The 19,126-nt window shown below is 41.8% G+C and overlaps 1 protein-coding gene across 5 annotated transcripts in view; it reads left to right on the forward strand.

Moving 5' to 3' along the window:
- The window catches only part of gnptab (N-acetylglucosamine-1-phosphate transferase subunits alpha and beta), a 159,110-nt gene extending 140,994 nt beyond the window's left edge, over positions 1-18,116 (forward strand). For all 5 annotated transcript variants that reach the window (XM_068050151.1, XM_068050153.1, XM_068050154.1 and 2 more), the window contains 3 exons: positions 894-1,061; positions 7,450-7,540; positions 15,998-18,116. In XM_068050151.1, the coding sequence (XP_067906252.1) occupies positions 894-1,061; positions 7,450-7,540; positions 15,998-16,075 (337 nt within the window). In that variant the 3' untranslated portion in view covers positions 16,076-18,116. The remainder of the gene's footprint in view (positions 1-893; positions 1,062-7,449; positions 7,541-15,997) is intronic.
- Positions 18,117-19,126: the final 1,010 nt, after the last annotated feature.

Here is a 19,126-nt window from a genome sequence, read left to right on the forward strand (position 1 = left end):
AATGGCCTGTTCCTCTGCTGTACTGTTCTTTGTTCTTTGTAACAGACAGCATGGTTCACAATATATTGGCCCAGAATTTGTGGGGTTTTTGATGATGAACTGAATTTGACTGCAACTTCAGGATTTAGTGCAAGTGCAGATTCACACAGAAATACTGACACTGCGATCTGTCATTCACTGCTCTGCTACACCTTGCACTGTGGACCATCCCCTGTAGAATTGGTAATTAGCTAACTCAATTGGTCGGACAAGAACTTCCTCTTTTCTGGTCGCATATCACTGTTGGAAACCCCATAAAAAGTTAAGTCTTGTTCAATGAGGGGTAGCTGGGTTTTTAAAGGTGATCTGGCCCTGAAAAAAAATAATTTTATATTTTTGGAATGTTGTTAAATGTCTCCATATGATTAATTACTAGATTTTTTAAGTTAGTTAAAAAAATGCTTGTTCATGATTTTTCAACTTTTACCTTAACCTCTGTATACCCCAATTTTTATTCCACTCTTTAAATTTTTTTAAGTGATTTGGTTATTTCTGCTTTTCATTTCCTGTCTGTGAGAATCTTTTAATGTGATTGGATTGCTTGATGGCATTACTGCAGCTCAACACTGGAAATCACCATTAAACCACTCTACAAACAATTGCATGTCAAGAGAGTTAAAATTCTTGCCACGGAGATTATGCTTGATCTCACAGTGCAGCTCTCTCCATCAGCAACAAATGCCCATGCTTCACCGCTGACCACAAAGTCTAGGCCTTAAATCTTTGGTAGATTTGATAAATAAGTTTAAAATAATCAACTCTGAATACCACCTGATGTAGTTCCCTGAGTTTTCAAGTATTTAAAGATCAATGTTTGACGATTGTTATAAATATGTTACTCCGTGTTCTTGCAGGAAATTTGTTTGCTTAAATGACAACATTGACCATAATCATAAGGATGGAGCCACAGTGAAGGCAGTGCTTCGCGATTTCTATGAGTCATTGTTCCCAGTACCATCCCAGTTTGAACTACCAAGAGAGTACCGCAACAGATTTCTTCATATGCATGAGCTTCGGGAATGGTAAGTGAAGCTTTAAGCCCTTATTTGAAGGTGGTAGTAAGCCTTGGAGGCCACTTGTTATTCGATATGCTTCCCTATTTTATAGGAAATTAATATTCTGTCCAGAATATTCGCATACTTTTATCAAAGTATCAGTTGTTTAGGTTTCCTCCCAGCTAGGTGACAACGCCAGGTTCTTGTGCAGCTTCAGAGGAAAATGTGCAGATGCAACTTTAGACCAGCCTGAGAACTGCACTGGAGTCTTAGGAATCCAGGAAACTATGCTGTAGTCTTTTTGAAAACACCGTGGTCCAGATTTTGCAGTCAGCCGTGAAAGGAATGGTGATTGCAGGCTTTTGAGCGAAGACTTGTTCAAATCTGGCATCTGATCCTGCACAGCATACTGTTCAGGGGGATCTGTGGTGTCTATGATCAGGGAAAGATACGGTTTGCTATTCAGTCAATCAGATTGAAGAATCCTCAATGAGCTATGCAGGGTATAAACCATGAAGTAAAATTAGATTTCAGTGATGTACAGAAAGCAAAATAAAGATTGGAAACGAAAGATGGGATCAAGAGAGTGAGATAAAAGACAGAAAAAGTAATTTAAAAGAAAATCTTCAACACTAATTAACTTCCGCAGGAATGAGACTCCACAATTGTAAAATTAACTTTTCAGGACCAGAGAGGTTGTTTAGCAGTAAATATCACTTATCACACCATTAAAAAACCACTTACATCTGAATGCACAAGCCCTACCTTTTGCTGCCATGTTGAATGGTTAACTGGGGGCAAATACCTCAATAACGCTGATTGATGTCTTTCAATGCTGAGTGTCTCAGCAAGGCTCTGTTATAGCGCAGCCGAGGAGCAGGGTAACTCAGACGCAATTTCCAGATTTCCATGTTTAACTGCACATGAGCATGGTCTGGAAATTTCTGTCTGATTTAATAATGGTGAGTGTTGACAGCCTTACCATTATAATTAACACAAAATCTGGGCCTATAGATATATAATTGGTAATGGAGGATGAATATTGCTTGAAAATATGTTCTCTTATGTTATCTTCCTTAAACCACCTTTTTGTCAATAATAATCAGTGAGAAAATGTAGGGAATGTGGGGAAAAAAAGCAAAATTGAACTGATTCATTTCTCTGGGAGTACAATTCTTAATTTACAACCTTAGCTATTTCTCTGTCTCAAAACTGAACCCCCCAAAACTCAAAACCCCCAAACTGCAAGATATCATCCAGTATATTTTCAGACTTGAGGGCAGAATTTGAAAATTAATCTGAATCTTATTACATTTGGGATTTTGGGAATATACCGCAGAGCGCCTTGAATGACAGCTTGACTGAAGCATTAAAAGAAATGTAACCAATCCTAAATTGATTAATAATTTGAACAGAGCCTTTGAGCTATATATGATAGATTAGTTCATTTTATAGCCTTGAAAAAGGATGTTTGGTCCATCACACCTGTCCAGGTTCTCTGAAAGAGTTATACATTTAATCATATTTCCATTTAGTTTTCCTATATTCTTTTAAATTTTTGTTTCTCAAATATTTATCCATTCCCCTTTTAAAACCTATTATGGATAGTTCTTCCGCCATTGTTCTGATAGGCCATTCCATGACCTCGCATTCCCCCTGTGTTTAAAAGAAAAAAATCCTAACTCTTCATCTGACTAGTGGAAACTGTTCAGTCTGCTCCTGTAGATTAGAGCTGCTGGCTTATTTACACTTACCATTTTTAAGTCTTTAATTACAGTCGATTAAATAACTGCTATTTATATACCGTTCCAGGGTAATGTAATGTGAAAGCTCATAAAGTGGTAATTTTAATTATAAAATATGTTGTGCTTTATTAGTCTGTCACAGGGCGTGATTTATTGGTGTCAAAACATGCTACCTGTTTATATGGCAGATGGTTTATGATTGCAACTATCATCATTTCAAAGCAAAGAATCATGGTAGCACATATAATTAAGAATGTATTTAGCTGCTAACCCTCGACCAAGAAATCGATACACACATTTCAAGTAAGAGCACAGAAATTGGTTCAAAGTATGGCATGAATTCCAATCTGTCTCCTTCCCTCTTGACATGCTCTTGATCTTGGGGAAGGCATTCCCATCAAAGGATGGTGATTTAGAAGACAATCAAACGTGATGCTTTTCACATGATAAGGCGAGGTTATCCTACCAGAATGCATTTTCTCTCCTTCCTACCTCGGTCAGAATCCCGTGTGCCTGTTGAATAGACAACAAATCCTTTATTTTTTTGAAAAATATAGCCAAGTTGTAATTCAGCGGCAGTTTATTTCTATGAGCATGTTCTTAGTGAGAGTGTTGCATGAGGGACTTGCACAAGGTCAGATAAATATTGGTAGAAAGGGATAAAATTAAGTACATTTTTAAAAAATTAGAAACAGAAGGCATGAGTTAGGTGACTCCAGCTGAATTGTCAGGGAACACTGATTTGAGACTAGGATTATTGTGAATTGTGAAAATCCCAATTGTACTCTGATATAATTTTCATATGGATGGGATCCTGGGGAAAGTAGAGTTTGTAAATTAACTGTTTTATAACTCAAACTGCTTGTTAGTTATCTACTGTCAATAAATTTGACACTTGTAATATAATCAGTAAATTTGTTTACATTTGAACACAATTTTTCTTTGCGTTTGATGCAGTCTGGGTACTCTGGAGACAATTACAGTGAATTCTTCTTTGGCAGTCTTAACTGTGTTAAATACAAATTGCTTTGTATGTTCTTCATTTGTAATTGGAATTGGTTGCCTTGCGTTTTAAGAGGAGCTATTATTCCCAACCAAATGCTTGAATTATTTTAATCTTTGGGAAGTGCCCTTGTTTATCCCCTGTTATTCTCTCCAGCTCCCATACTTTTGACCAGCTGAGTCACTGGTATCCCAGCACCTTACTTCCCATGTAAATGCCTCTAATCTCATGCACATCCAGAGCCCCTGAGCTACCTACCCTACTTAGCATTAGACTACTGCTAAAGAAAGATCTCGAGCCCTGTAGATGTGCAATGCTGCTGAAATTTATAAAGGTTTCTTTAAATAATCCTTGTGTGTAAGGGTGAGTCCTATTACCCCTGGAACCTTGTTTCAAATCCAGTACAGCAAACCAGTCAAAAGTCTCTTTTGCTGGTTGTAAAGCAGGGTTGTCTAATATTCGGCCCACGGGCCAGAATCCGGCCTGCCAAAGATTTCCATCTGGCCTGCCAAGGATGAGAAATTTCCACAGAAAATCCACCACTGGCTTCTTCTTGCTTGCCAAAACCTCCTGTCACTGTCAACGGCTGCAGCTCCTTTACTGACATGGAGGAGGTGCCTCACTGCGCAGGTCTTCCTTTTACAAAGATGGCGGACGTTCTTCGGTAATATGAAAGCAAAGTACTGTGGATGCTGTAAATCTGAAATAAAAACAGAAATGCTGGACATACTCAGCAGGTGTGGCAGCATCTGTGGAGAGAGAAGCCGAGTTAATGTTTCAGGTCTGTGACCTTTCATCGGAACTGGCAAAGGGTAGAAATGTAATAGGTTTTAAGCAAGTGAAGCGACGGTGAGGGATAAAGAGAACAAAAAGAAAGGTGTATGATAGGATAGAGGGCCAGAGAGATTAACTGACAAGGAGGTCATAGGGCAAAAGCAAAGCAAGTGTGCTAATGGTGTAGAACGCATCTTTCCCTCCCCCCCACCGTCAGCATTCCGAAGGGACACCCTGGTCCACTCCTCCATTACCCCGACACCTTGTCCCCTTCCCGCGCAATCGCAGGAGTGTAATACCTGCCCTTTTATGTCCTCTCTCCTCACTATCCCAGGCTCCAAACACTCCTTTCAGGTGAAGCAGCAATTTACTTGTACTTCTTTCAATTTAGTATACGGTATTCACTGCTCACAATGTGGTCTCCTCTACATTGGGGAGACCAAACTCAAATTGGGTGATTGCTTTACAGAACAGCTCCGGTCCCTCCCCGCTCTCATGCCTACATCTCTGTCCTGGGCCTGCTGCAGTGTTCCAGTGAACATCAACGCAAGCTCGAGGAACATCACCTCGTTTTTTGATTTGGCACACTATAGCCTACCGGACTGAACATTTGAGTTCAATAATTTCAGAGCATGACTGGCCCTTTTTTATTTTTCTTTTATTTTATTTTGTTCCATCTTTTTTTTTTACTATGTGCCGCCTGCTGTTTTTTCTCCATGTTTGTACTTTTGGCTAAGGCTGCTCATTATTCTGTCATTAACACTCCCCCTGCACTAATGCTTTGTCTTTCATCACCCCATTAGCACAATCTTTTTGCCTTTGTCCCATGATCTCCTTATCTCTCCAGTCCTCTGTCCTGTCACACACCTTTCTTTTGTTTTTTTTGTTTTCCCCCACCCCCGCTTTATACGCTTAAAAGCTATCACATTTCTAAGCTTTACCAGTTCTGATGAAAGGTCACTGACCTGAAACATTAACTCTGCTCTCTCCACAGATGCTGCCAGACCTGCCGAGTATTTCCAGGATGTTCTTCAGTACCTTATGATCTGGCTCCTTTAGTAAGATGGCAGCGCCCAGGCTGAGCTGCATGTTTGTGGCGCTTCCGACCTGAACTCCATTTCCAGTGCAGCCTTCTTGACCTTGAGCTCGGGCCCCAGGCCCAGTACTGGCTCTGTCTGCATACGGACCCGGCCTAGTCCCTGGGCTCTTCATCTCCATCGCCACCGATGAACTATGAAAACAGTCACTATATAGCTGCATTTGGAAGCACTGAACAATTCAGTCTGTCAATCCATGTTCTTGTCTAGTGTCTAAATGTATTTTTACTCTTAGTTGAGCCCTAAAGATGAACACGTTTTTTTCCCCCTAGGTGAATATAATATAAAGGATATAATTGCATTAGAAGCAGTTCAGAGAAGGTTCACTCTACTCATTCCGGGGATGAAGGTCTTATCTATGAAGAAAGGTTGAACAGTTTGGGCCTATAACTGTTGGAGTTTAGAAGAATGAGAGGTGATCTTATTGAAACATATAAGATCTTGAGGGGACTTGATAGAATGGATATTGGGAGGATGTTTCCTCTTGTGGGGGAGACTAGAACTAGGGGACACAGTTTAAAAATAAGAAGTCTCCCTTTTAAGACGGAGATGAGGAGAATTGTTTTCTCTGAGGGTCATTAGTCTGTGAAATTCTCTTGCCCAGATATCCGTGGAGGCTGGGTCATTGAATGTATTCAAGGTGAATTAGTTAATTTTTTGTTGGACCAGGGAGTCAAGGGTTATGGAGGACAGACAGGAAAGCGGAGTTGAGACCACAACCAAAGCAGCCATGATCTTATCAAATGACGGAGCAGGCTCGAAGGGCTGAATGGCCTACTTGAAGATGTTTTTGACTTTGAAAATTTCTTAATGGATAGGTGCTCTTTCAATCTGGCAATGCAGTATTCCTTCATTGTAGCACTAAAATGTCAGCTTGGGTTTTCTACTCAAGTCCTGGAGTGAAGGTTGAACCCACAATGAGACAGACAAGGATGTTATCAATTGAGGCAAGCAAATTGTGTGTGGCTCTTCCTTTCCATCTTCCTTCCTCTAACTCCACCCAAAGACGCCTTCCGTTTAGGGAGAAGGAACGCAGTAGAGATGCTTTTCACAAGGAGAGGTGTAAAGTTGGAATTAGAGCCTCTCGATAGATAGAGGAGCAGGGCACTTCCTTGTTTTAGTTACAGAACAATAAATGAATTGTGCAAGAGAAACAAAACACTTGTGTACCTTTATCAAGCATTATTCGCTGCATTTAGAGAATATACTACAAAATGTTTATGATGCAAAATTTAAAGCTACGTTCAACATAATCCACTCCAGGAGTTTTGAAAGGATTTTTGACATAGTTATATGTTTCCATTCACTGTAATGGATGGAACCATAGCTAATAATAAGACTGAAAAGGAACTTACTAAAAATTATCAAAATTACTCAACGTCAACTGATTTTATGATCAAACTTTACATGTATGAAGGTCTAAAATCCAGACTTTATGTTGCTTGTTTGTAAACCAATTTTACCTTCCACAGTTTCCCTTGGGGACATTCAATCCACAGTCAGGGGGCTCAGCCTGCTTTAAGTGATTCTGCAAATTGCTGTGAGGAGCTCTGAAACAAGTGACTTCACTTAAGTTTATTCCTACCCTCTTTCTCTCCTATGGAGAGACCTGGACACTGCTCATTCCCTCCCTGTTGCGGTGCAGTTGATATCAGATGCTGCATGTCATTGGGGTCCAACTTGTGTTCCCAGCTGACATGAGGTACAATTTCAAGCACCAGTTAGCTGCATAGCCTACTAACTGTGTTAAAACTTGCAGTAGATAGCTCCAATTGAATTGAAACTTTTCTTTACAGGAGAGCTTACAGAGACAAGTTGAAGTTCTGGACACATTGTGTACTAGTGACTCTGATTATCTTCACGGTTTCTTCTTTCTTTGCTGAACAGGTGTGTATAGCTTGAATTTTCATTGACACTCTTTCATTGAAACTGATCTTCAGGGAATCGCTTCACTGCAGCTACTGGGACTATTTTCACTGGAGCAGAGACATCTAAGAGGAGATTTAATAGATAAAATAATTTAATAGATGTTTTTAAGATGAAGAAGAGTTTTGATGGTAGGAAATGACCATTCCCTCTGTTTGGGGAATCACTGAGGAAGACACAAGGCTATGGGAAGTGCATGGGGCAGACAGATTAGTTTTGGATTGCTCTAGCAAAGATTTGGCACAGACATAATGGACTAAATGGCTGCCTGCTGTGCTATAATCTCTATGATTCTGTATTTCTAACTCTTCATTTGTTTATCCTGCATGTACCTTAAAAGTAGCATCATTATGCAACTTTGAGAAAATAGAAACATAGAAAAATAGAAGCAGGAGTAGGCCATTCAATACAATCATGGCTGATCATCCAAACTCAGTAGCCTGTTCCCGCTTTCTCCCCGTATCTCTTGATCCCTTTAGCCCTAAGAACTACATCTAACTCTTTCTTGAATATATTTAATCATTTGGCCTCAACTGTTTTCCGTGGTAGAGAATTCCACAGGTTCACCTGGGTGAAGAAAGCTCTCCTCATCTCAGTCCTAAATAGCTTACCCCTTATCCTTAGACTGTGACTCCTGTTCCTGGACTCCCCTGCCATCGGGAACATCCTTCCTGTCCAGTCCTGTTAGAATTTTGTAGGTTTCTATGAGATCCCCTCTCATTCTTCTAAACTCTAGCGAATACAAGCCTAATCGACCCAATCTCTCTTCATATGTCAGTCCTGCCATCCCAGGAATCAGTCTGGTGAACCTTCACTGCACTCCCTCCATAGCAAGAACATCCTTCCTCAGATAAAGAGACCAAAATACATGCAATACTCCAGATGTGGTCTCACCAAGGTCTTGTATAATTGCAGCAAGACATCCTTGCTCCTGTACTCGAATGCTCTCGCTATGAAGGCCAACATACCATTTCCCTTTTTAACTGCCTGCTGCACCTACATGCTTGCTTTCTGTGACTGGTGCACAAGGACACCCAGGTCTCGCTGCACCTCCCCCTTGTCCAATCTGTCGCCGTTTAGATAATCTGCCTTTGTTTTTGCCACCAAAGTGGATAACCTCACATTTATCCATATTATACTGCATCTGCCATGTATTTGCCCACTCACTCAACCTGTCCAAATCACACTGGAGCTTCTCTGCATCCTCCTCATAGCTCACATTCCCACCCAGCTTTGTGTCATCTGCAAACTTGGATATATTACATTTAATTCCCTCATCTATATCATTAATATATATTGTGAATAGCTGGGGTCCTTTAACTGATCCCTGCGGTACCCCACTAGTCACTGCCTGCCATCCGTTTATTCCTCCTCTTTGTTTCCTGTCTGCCAACCAGTTCTCTATCCACCTTATCCCCAATGCCATGTGCTTTAATTTTGCACGCTAACCTCTTATGTGGGACCTTATCGAAAGCCTTCTGAAAATCCAAATACATCACATCTACTGGTTCTCCCTTATCTATTCTACTAGTTACGTTCTCAAAAAATTCTAGTAAATTTGTCAAGCATGATTTTCCTTTCATAAATCCATGTTTTCTTTGTCCGATCCTGTCATTGTTTTCCAAGTGCTTGCTATTACATCTTTTATAATGGACTCTAGCATTTTCCCCACTACTGATGTCGGTCTAACCAGTCTATAATTCCCTGTTTTCTTTCTACCTCCTTTTTTAAGTAGTGGGGTTACATTAGCTACCCTCCAATCCGTTGGAACTGTTCCAGAGTCTATAGAATTTTGAAAAATGGCCAGCAATGCCCCTACTATTCGAGGGCCATTTCGTTAAGTACTCTGGGATGTAGATCATCAGGCCCTGGGGATTTATCGGCCTTCAATCCCATCAATTTCCCTAACGTCATTTCCCTACTAATATTGATTTCATACAGTTCCTCCTTCTCACTATACCCTATGTTCCCCAACATTTCTGGGAGGTAATTTGTGTCCTCCTTTGTGAAGACAGAACCAAAGTATGTATTTAATTGGTCTGCCATTTCTTTGTTCCCCATTATAAATTCCCCCATTTCTGACTGTAAGGGACCTACATTTGTTTTCACTAATCTTTTTCTCTTCTGATATCTATAGAAGCTTTTACAGTCAGTTTTTTATGTTCTCTGCAAGCTTACAAGCTTATGTTCTCTGCAAAAAATCTTGTAACAGTCTCTATCACGAGTAACAAAGTATTTGACAAACTAATGAGGCAGGCAAATCCCCAGGACCTGATGGCCTGCATCCAAGGGTTTTAAAGGTAGTGGCTGCAGAGATAGTGGAGGCATTGATCGAAATATTCCAGAACTCACTGGACTCCGGGAGGGTCCCCGCGGATTGGAAATCCGCTAATGTGACGCCCCTGTTCAAGAAGGGAAGGAGACAAAAAGCAGGAAACTATAGGCCAGTCAGTCTAACATCGGTCATTGGGAAAATGTTAGAGTCCATTATCAACGAAGAAATAGCAGGACATTTAGAAGAGCTTAACACAATCAAACTGAGTCAACATGGTTTTGTGAAAGGGAAATCATTTTTGCCAAATTTGCTGGAGTTCTTTGGGGATATAACAAGCAGAGTTGATAAAGGGGAGCCAGTAGATATAGTGTATTTGGATTTCCAGAAGGTATTGAATAAGATGCCACATAAAAGATTATTGCACAAGATAAGAGCTCACAGTATTGTGGGTAATTTATTAGCATGGATTGAGGATTGGTTAACTCAAGAAGACAAAGTCGGCATTAATGGGTCTTTTTCAGGTTGGAAAGACATAACAAGTGGAGTGCCACAAGGGGCACTCTTAGGGCCTCAATTATTTACTATCTATGTTAATGACTTGGAGGAGGGGGCAGAGTGTAATATATTCAAATTTGCTGATGATACAAAAATAGGTGGGATGTTGTGATGAGGACATAAGGAATCTGCAAGGGGATTATAGATAGGTTGAGTGAGTGGGCAAAAACTTGGCAGATGGTGTTTAATGTAGGAAAGCGTGAGGTCATGCACTTTGGTAGGAAGAATCAAAAGGCTGACTATTATTTAAATGGAGAGAGGCTCCAAAAAAGTGTAGTACAGAGGGATCTGGGTGTTCTTGTGCATGAAACACAAAAGGTTAGCATGCAGGTGCAGCAAGTAATTAAGAAGGCAAATGTAATTTTGGCCTTTATTGCTCAGGGGTTGGAGTTTCAAAATAGGGAAATCTTGTTACAACTGTACAGGGTGTTGGTGAGGCCACATCTGGAGTACTGTGTACAGTTTTGGTCCCCATATTTAAGAAAAGATATACTGGCATTGGAAGCAGTTCAAAAGAGATTCACTTGGCTGATTCCTGGGATGAAGAGGTTGAGTTATCAAGAAAGGCTAAACAGGTTAGACCTTTATTCATTAGAGTTTAGAAGAATGAGGGGTGATCTTATTGAAACACACAAGATTCTGAGAGGGCTTGACAGGATAGATGTTGAGAAGATGTTTCCGCTAGTGGGGGAATCTCAAACTAGGAGACATAGTTACAGGATAAGGGGACACTCATTTAAAACTGAGATGCAAAGGAATTTCTTCTCTCAGAGGTTAGTGAATGTCTGGAATTCTCTACCCCAGAGAGTTGTGGAGGCTAGATCATTGAATGTATTTAGAGGGGAGGTAGATGGATTTTTGAAATATCGGGGAGTTGAGGGTTATGAGGAGCTGGCATGAAAGAGGAGTTGAGGTCTGGGGCCGATCAGCCATGATCTTATTGAATTCGGCTTGAGGGGCCGAATGGCCTACTCCGACTCCTATTTCTTATGTTCTTATTTATTATTTGTTCAACCTAAGGCCAGATTTGCTCCCTTACACTGTTGGGTTTCATTGTCTTGGAGGTTTGAAAAATTAGAAAATTAAAATTAAAAACCTGATGACACTTGTCCACCACTATTCTGATCATCCCATCAAAGAACAAAGAACAAAGAAAATTACAGCACAGGAACAGGCCCTTCGGCCCTCCAAGCCTGCGCCGATCCAGATCCTCTATCTAAACATGTCGCCTATTTTCTAAGGGTCTGTATCTCTTTGCTTCCTGCCCATTCATGTATCTGTCTAGATACATCTTAAAAGATGCTATCGTGCCCGCGTCTACCACCTCCACTGGCAACGCATTCCAGGCACCCACCACCCTCTGTGTAAAGAACTTTCCACGCTTATCCCCCCTAAACTTTTCCCCTCTCACTTTGAACTCGTGACCCCTCGTAATTGAATCCCCCACTCTGGGGAAAAAGCTTCTTGCTATCCACCCTGTCTATACCTCTCATGATTTTGTACACCTCAATCAGGTCCCCCCTCAACCTCTGTCTTTCTAATGAAAATAATCCTAATCTACTCAACCTCTCTTCATAGCTAGCGCCCTCCAAACCAGGCAACATCCTGGTGAACCTCCTCTGCACTCTTTCCAAAGCATCTACATCCTTTTGGTAATGTGGCGACCAGAACTGCACGCAGTATTCCAAATGTGGCCGAACCAAAGTCTTATACAACTGTAACATGACCTGCCAACTCTTGTACTCAATACCCCGTCCGATGAAGGAAAGCATGCCGTATGCCTTCTTGACCACTCTATTGACCTGCGTTGCCACCTTCAGGGAGCAATGGACCTGAACACCCAAATCTCTCTGTACATCAATTTTCCCCAGGACTTCTCCATTTACTGTATAGTTCACTCTTGAATTGGATCTTCCAAAATGCATCACCTCGCATTTGCCCTGATTGAACTCCATCTGCCATTTCTCTGCCCCTCTCTCCAATCTATCTATATTCTGCTGTATTCTCTGACAGTCCCCTTCACTATCTGCTACTCCACCAATCTTAGCGTCGTCTGCAAACTTGCTAATCAGACCACCTATGCTTTCCTCCAAATCATTTATGTATATCACAAACAACAGTGGTCCCAGCACAGATCCCTGTGAAACACCACTGGTCACACGTCTCCATTTTGAGAAACTCCCTTCCACTACTACTCTCTGTCTCCTGTTGCCCAGCCAGTTCTTTATCCATCGAGCTAGTACACCCTGGAACCCATGCGACTTCACTTTCTCCATCAGCCTACCATGGGGAACCTTATCAAACGCCTTACTGAAGTCCATGTATATGACATCTACAGCCCTTCCCTCATCAATCAACTCTGTCACTTCCTCAAAGAATTCTATTAAGTTGGTAAGACATGACCTTCCCTGCACAAAACCATGTTGCCTATCACTGATAAGCCCATTTTCTTCCAAATGGGAATAGATCCTATCCCTCAGTATCTTCTCCAGCAGCTTCCCTACCACTGACGTCAGGCTCACCGGTCTATAATTACCAGGATTCTCCCTGCTACCCTTCTTAAACAAGGGGACAACATTAGCAATTCTCCAGTCCTCCGGAACCTCACCTGTGTTTAAGGATGCTGCAAAGATATCTGTTAAGGCCCCAGCTATTTCCTCTCTCACTTCCCTCAGTAACCTGGGATAGATCCCATCCGGACCTAGGGATTTGTCCACCTTAATGCCTTTTAGAATACCCAACACTTACTCCCTCCTTATGCCGACTTGACCTAGAGTAATCAAACATCTGTCTCTAACCTCAACATCCGTCATGTCCCTCTCCTCAGTGAATACCAATGCAAAGTACTCGTTTAAAATCTCACCCATTTTCTCTGACTCCATGCATAACTTTCCTCCTTTGTCCTTGAGTGGGCCAATCCTTTCTCTAGTTACCCTCTTGCTCCTTATATATGAATAAAAGGCTTTGGGATTTTCCTTAACCCTGTTTGCTAAAGATATTTCATGACCCCTTTTAGCCCTCTTAATTCCTCGTTTCAGATTGGTCCTCCATTCCTGATATTCTTTCAAAGCTTCGTCTTTCTTCAGCCTCCTAGACCTTATGTATGCTTCCTTTTTCCTCTTTGCTAGTCTCACAATTTCACCTGTCATCCATGGTTCCCTAATCTTGCCATTTCTATCCCTCATTTTCACAGGAACATGTCTCTCCTGCACGCTAATCAACCTCTCTTTAAAAGCCTCCCACATATCAAATGTGGATTTACCTTCAAACAGCTGCTCCCAATCTACATTCCCCAGCTCCTGCCGAATTTTGGTATAGTTAGCTTTCCCCCAATTTAGCACTCTTCCTTTGGGACCACTCTTGTCTTTGTCCATGAGTATTCTAAAACTTACGGAATTGTGATCACTATTCCCAAAGTAGTCCCCTACTGAAACTTCAACCACCTGGCCGGGCTCATTCCCCAACACCAGGTCCAGTATGGCCCCTTCCCGAGTTGGACTATTTACATACTGCTCTAGAAAACCCTCCTGGATGCTCCTTACAAATTCTGCTCCATCTAGACCTCGAACACTAAGTGAATCCCAGTCAATGTTGGGAAAATTAAAATCTCCTATCACCACCACCCTGTTGCTCCTACATCTTTCCATAATCTGTTTACATATTTGTACCTCTATCTCACGCTCGCTGTTGGGAGGCCTGTAGTACAGCCCCAACATTGTTACCGCACCCTTCCTATTTCTGAGTTCTGCCCATATTGCCTCACTGCTCGAGTCCTCCATAGTGCCCTCCTTCAGCACAGCTGTGATATCCTCTTTGACCAGTAATGCAACTCCTCCACCCCTTTTACCTCCCTGTCTATCCCGCCTGAAGCATCGATATCCTGGGATATTTAGTTGCCAATCATGCCCTTCCCTCAACCAAGTCTCAGTAACAGCAATAACATCATACTCCCAGGTACTAATCCAAGCCCTAAGTTCATCTGCCTTACCTACTACACTTCTTGCATTAAAACAAATGCACCTCAGACCACCAGTCCCTTTGCGTACATCATCTGCTCCCTTCCTACTCTTTCCCTTAGTCACATTGACTTCATTATTTAGTTCCTTACAGGCTTTAGTTACTACCTCCTTACTGTCCACTGACGACCTCATTTGGTTCCCATCCCCCTGCCACATTAGTTTAAACCCTCCCCAACAGCGTTAGCAAAAGCACCCCCAAGGACATTGGTTCCAGTCCGGCCCAGGTGTAGACTGTCCAATTTGTAATAGTCCCACCTCCCCCAGAACCGGTCCCAATGTCCCAAAAATCTGAACCCCTCCCTCCTGCACCATCTCTCAAGCCACGCATTCATCCTGACTATTCTTTCATTTTTACTCTGACTATCACGTGGCACTGGTAGCAATCCTGAGATTACTACCTCTGAGGTCCTACTTTTTAACTTGGCTCCTAACTCCCTAAATTCTGCTTGTAGGACCTCATCCCGTTTTTTACCTATATCATTGGTGCCTATGTGCACAACGACAACTGGCTGTTCACCCTCCCCCTTCAGAATGTTCTGCAGCCGATCTGAGACATCCCTGACCCGTGCACCTGGGAGGCAACATACCATTCGGGAGTCTCGTTTTCGACCACAACCGCCTATCTACTCCCCTTACAATTGAATCCCCTATGACTATAGCCCTTCCACTCTTTTTCCCGCCCTTCCGAACAGCAGAGCCAGCCACGGTGCCATGAACCTGGCTACTGCTGCCTTCCCCTGGTGAGCCATCTCCCTCAACAGTATCCAAAACGGTATACCTGTTTTGGAGGGAGATGACCGCAAGGGACACCTGCACTGTCTTCCTGCTCTTTCTCTGCCTTTTGGTCACCCATTCCCTTTCTCCCTCAGCAATCCTAATCTGCGGTGTGACCAATTCGCTAAACGTGCTATCCACGACCTCCCCAGCATCGCGGATGCTCCAAAGTGAGTCCATCCGCAGCTCCAGAGCTGCTCCAGAGCTGCGGTCTAACAAGAGCTGCAGCTGGACACACTTCCTGCACGTGAAGGAGTCAGGGACATCAGCCGTGTCCCTGAGCTCCCACATTGAGCAAGATGAGCATAACACGGGTCTGAGATCTCCTGCCATTTTTTATCTTAAGCTTAACTTAGATAAATGAAAAAGGAATGACAAGTTTTTACCAATCTCACGATAAAAAAAAAGAGAAATAGAAAAAGCCTTACCTTATCTACACACCACCGAGTCCTTTTTTTTGGTTAGAGGAGGAGGGCGGGTGGGAGACACTACAGGTGTGGTGTCTCGGGTTCAGAAACAGCCCAAATATATAGGTTTTTACTTACCCAGCAGCCCCCTGGTCTGCCGAAAACAAAAGGAAATTTAAGTTTAAGTTGAAACTGACCTTCCCAGCTGATCACTCGCTCAGCACTCTCTGCTTCCGAATAAGCTGCTGCAATGAAAGCCAATACTTTGCAGCCAGTTGTGCTGTGAAAACCAATTATTGTAAATCAGTATAATACCACATAAAAAGCAATTAATTTCATGATATAAGATTGCTTGCTGTAGTAGGTCATCTATTTGTTTTTATTTCAGTTAATTGCACTAAAGCGAAAGATTTTCCCAAGAAGACGGGTGTACACAAATGTTGCTCCTGATAGAAGCAGTGTATAGAAAACAATGACAACAAGCATCTACTTCAGCTCTTAATGTAGACTTCAGACATCTGACCAGCAAGAATGAGAAAATGTTTGGCTGTAGTTAGTCACAGAATGAAAATGGTGAAGAATTGAATAAAGGAAGGAAGTGAGCAAGAGTCTCTGAATGTACCAAAGGGGAACAGAATTCTTGGCTAAATACCATGCTATGTACCTGAAATGTACAATGCCAGAACATGAGGATTTTTGAAGACCGGGAATGATTGGATCTTGGTTGTTGGTTGTCAACTGCCTGGGTTTATCAGCGTTCGACTATTGACATTTTAACCTGGAAGCAGACCGATAAATCACAAGCACACATCAGTGGGATAAAATGATGAGAATCTGAACTTGCAAAGGAAACTGGTGGGACGTTTCGAAATCAGCTGTTCAAGTACCATTCCATGCAAAATATACTAACATCATGGAAATCATGTTGTGCTGTTGTGGGTGGGGTTCGGGTGGTGGGGAAACATTCATATCTTTGAACTACTGCACTATAAAAGAACACTGATACCTTTTCTCCCTGTGCCATATTGTAAAATAAGATGATTGTGGCATAGCTTTACATAGACTGAAAGGCAACAAAGCCCTGAATCAGATAGGGAACAGGTGTTATCGATGCTGATGTAGTATTTGCAATTGCACTCCAGTAACTGTGGAGAACAGTATATTATACCACACTCCTGCAGATGTGGAAGATGGCATGTGTGTTTATAGGGCGTTCATGATATTAGAACTTTGTATCAAACTTGTAATTAAAACTGAGATGTTCATGCTGCACCTGTGCCCTGTGAATGTGGCAGACATGCTGAGCTGCTGTAAAATGTCTGTCTGCTGCTGCCCTTTGAATTCTATGTGGAATAAGCCAATAGGTGTCTTTTAACAGTGGCAAAATACTACCTGTGAGTATAAATGTTTGAATCTAACCTTATCTTTCACTTCAATTACTGGTTCTCCACACATTGCAGATATATACCTAAGTGCCTGTCTTAATGCAGTTCACAGTGGTGTTAAATATTTTATTTTAAAGGGGCAGTTGTAACTTTTATGAATTGGGTAAAACTAAATTTATTGCACGCCGTGTATGTTTAAGGTAATCCATTTTTGAAGGACAAAATTTTTTTATACTTTAATAATAGAGACTTATGTCTGATCTCCATTGAAATGTCGGTAAATGTACAATTTTTTAAAACTTTTTGGTCATTGATTTAAAATAAAGCTTTGGCAGCAAGAGATTAAATATATCAATTAGAAATATCAGATGCAAATACCTGTCTTTCATCTCTAAGTCAGCATACTTCACTTACCAGGATAATTTTTCTCACCGTCAACCTTTTTTTGGCAAAATGCCATTGTTTTAGATAGATACTTGAAACTGACTTGCATCAATAGATTCCCAGGATGTCTCTCCAGCACAGCACTTTCGATTAGTCATGCTTTATTTTTGGTAATGGTGGCTTTTCATGGGATTATACTAAAAACTTGGAGAGGATTTTGTGCCAGTTGTGGCTACTCTTCAGATTGGCCCATTTATTTGACATTCTTTGAGCCAATCATAACCCATCCAGCCTCGTCATAAATCTGATCAGAATAGTATGGCTGTAATGATACAGCTTTGGCCAGAACTTAGCACCGCTGTTTGTAGATCTAGCCTTTTCTTTTTGCTCTTGTGAAGGGCGTGCCGTGTGATACTAATTTCTATATAACATACTTTTTTTTTAAAGTTGCTCTGTAAATGGTGAACTTGTGAAGAGAGCTTAATGTTTTTCCACAATTAGGAATTTTGATTAGAATTATCACTGAACAAATGTAATGGCTGTTTGGGTATTCTAGCAAAGAAATCTTCACTTGTGTAAAAATGGATGGCTACACTGTTGCAAAATTAGAAGGTATCTGTCCAGTGTTTGCACACTCAAAATGAAGTGAACTGCACGCTTATGACAAAAGCAAAATACTACAGATTCTGGAAATCTGAAATAAAAGCAGAAAATGTTGGAAATACTTCTCATGTTTGATCAGGTATCTACCAAAGCTCACTTTCACAGTCACATCTTTCCTCAGCAACTATATCTGGCTCTGACTTTTTTTTGATTCATTCACAGGATGTAGGCATTGCTGGCAAAACCAGCATTTATTGCTCATCCTTAATTGCATTTAAGAGGTTGGTGTTCTGCTGCCTTGAACCACTGCAGTTCGTGTGCTGAAGGTACTTCTGTGGTGCTGTTAGGGAAGGAGTTCCAGGACTTTGACCCAGTGACAGTCATGGAACAGTGATATAGTTCCAAGTCAGGATAATGTGTGACTTGGAGGGGAACTTCAAGATGGCGGTGTTCCCATGCACCAGCTGCCCTTGACCTTCTAGGTGGTAGAGGTTGTGGGTTTGGAAGGTGCCGTCTAAGTAGCCTTGGTGAGTTGCTGCAGTGCATCTTGTAGATGGTACACACTGCTGCCACTGTGCATCAGTGGTGAAGGGAGTGAATGTTGAAGGTGATGGATGGGGTGCCAATCAAGCAGGCTGCTTTGTCCTGGATGGTGGCGAGCTTCCTGAGTGTTGGAGCTGCATTTATCCAGGCAGGTGGAGAGTATTCCATCACACTCCTGACTTATGCTTTGTAGATGGTGGAAAGCTTTGAGGAGTCAGGAGGTGAGTTACTCGCTGCTAATACCCAGCCTCTGACCTGCTCTTGGAGTCATTCCATGTGGATTCTCACCAAAATTCCACTCTTCATGTTTCAGATCCATCCATGATTACAGATATCTGCATGAACCAATATTCTCGTCGCATCTTGAGATCCACATTCAATGTCATGCGCTGCCACATGCATGCTCCAGACCTCTGTTCAGCTGCACTGACTCACTATTTCATAGGAAGAAAGCATTAGATTACAGGACGATATAGGTGGGCTGGTAAGATGGGCAGAGCAGTGGTAAGATGGGCAGAGCAGTGGCAAATGGAATTTAATCCTGAGAAGTGTGAGGTGATGCATTTTGGGAGGACTAACAAGGCAAGGGAATATACAATGGA

This window comes from Heterodontus francisci, chromosome 18, assembly GCF_036365525.1.
Source record: "Heterodontus francisci isolate sHetFra1 chromosome 18, sHetFra1.hap1, whole genome shotgun sequence".
Lineage (NCBI taxonomy): Eukaryota > Metazoa > Chordata > Chondrichthyes > Heterodontiformes > Heterodontidae > Heterodontus > Heterodontus francisci.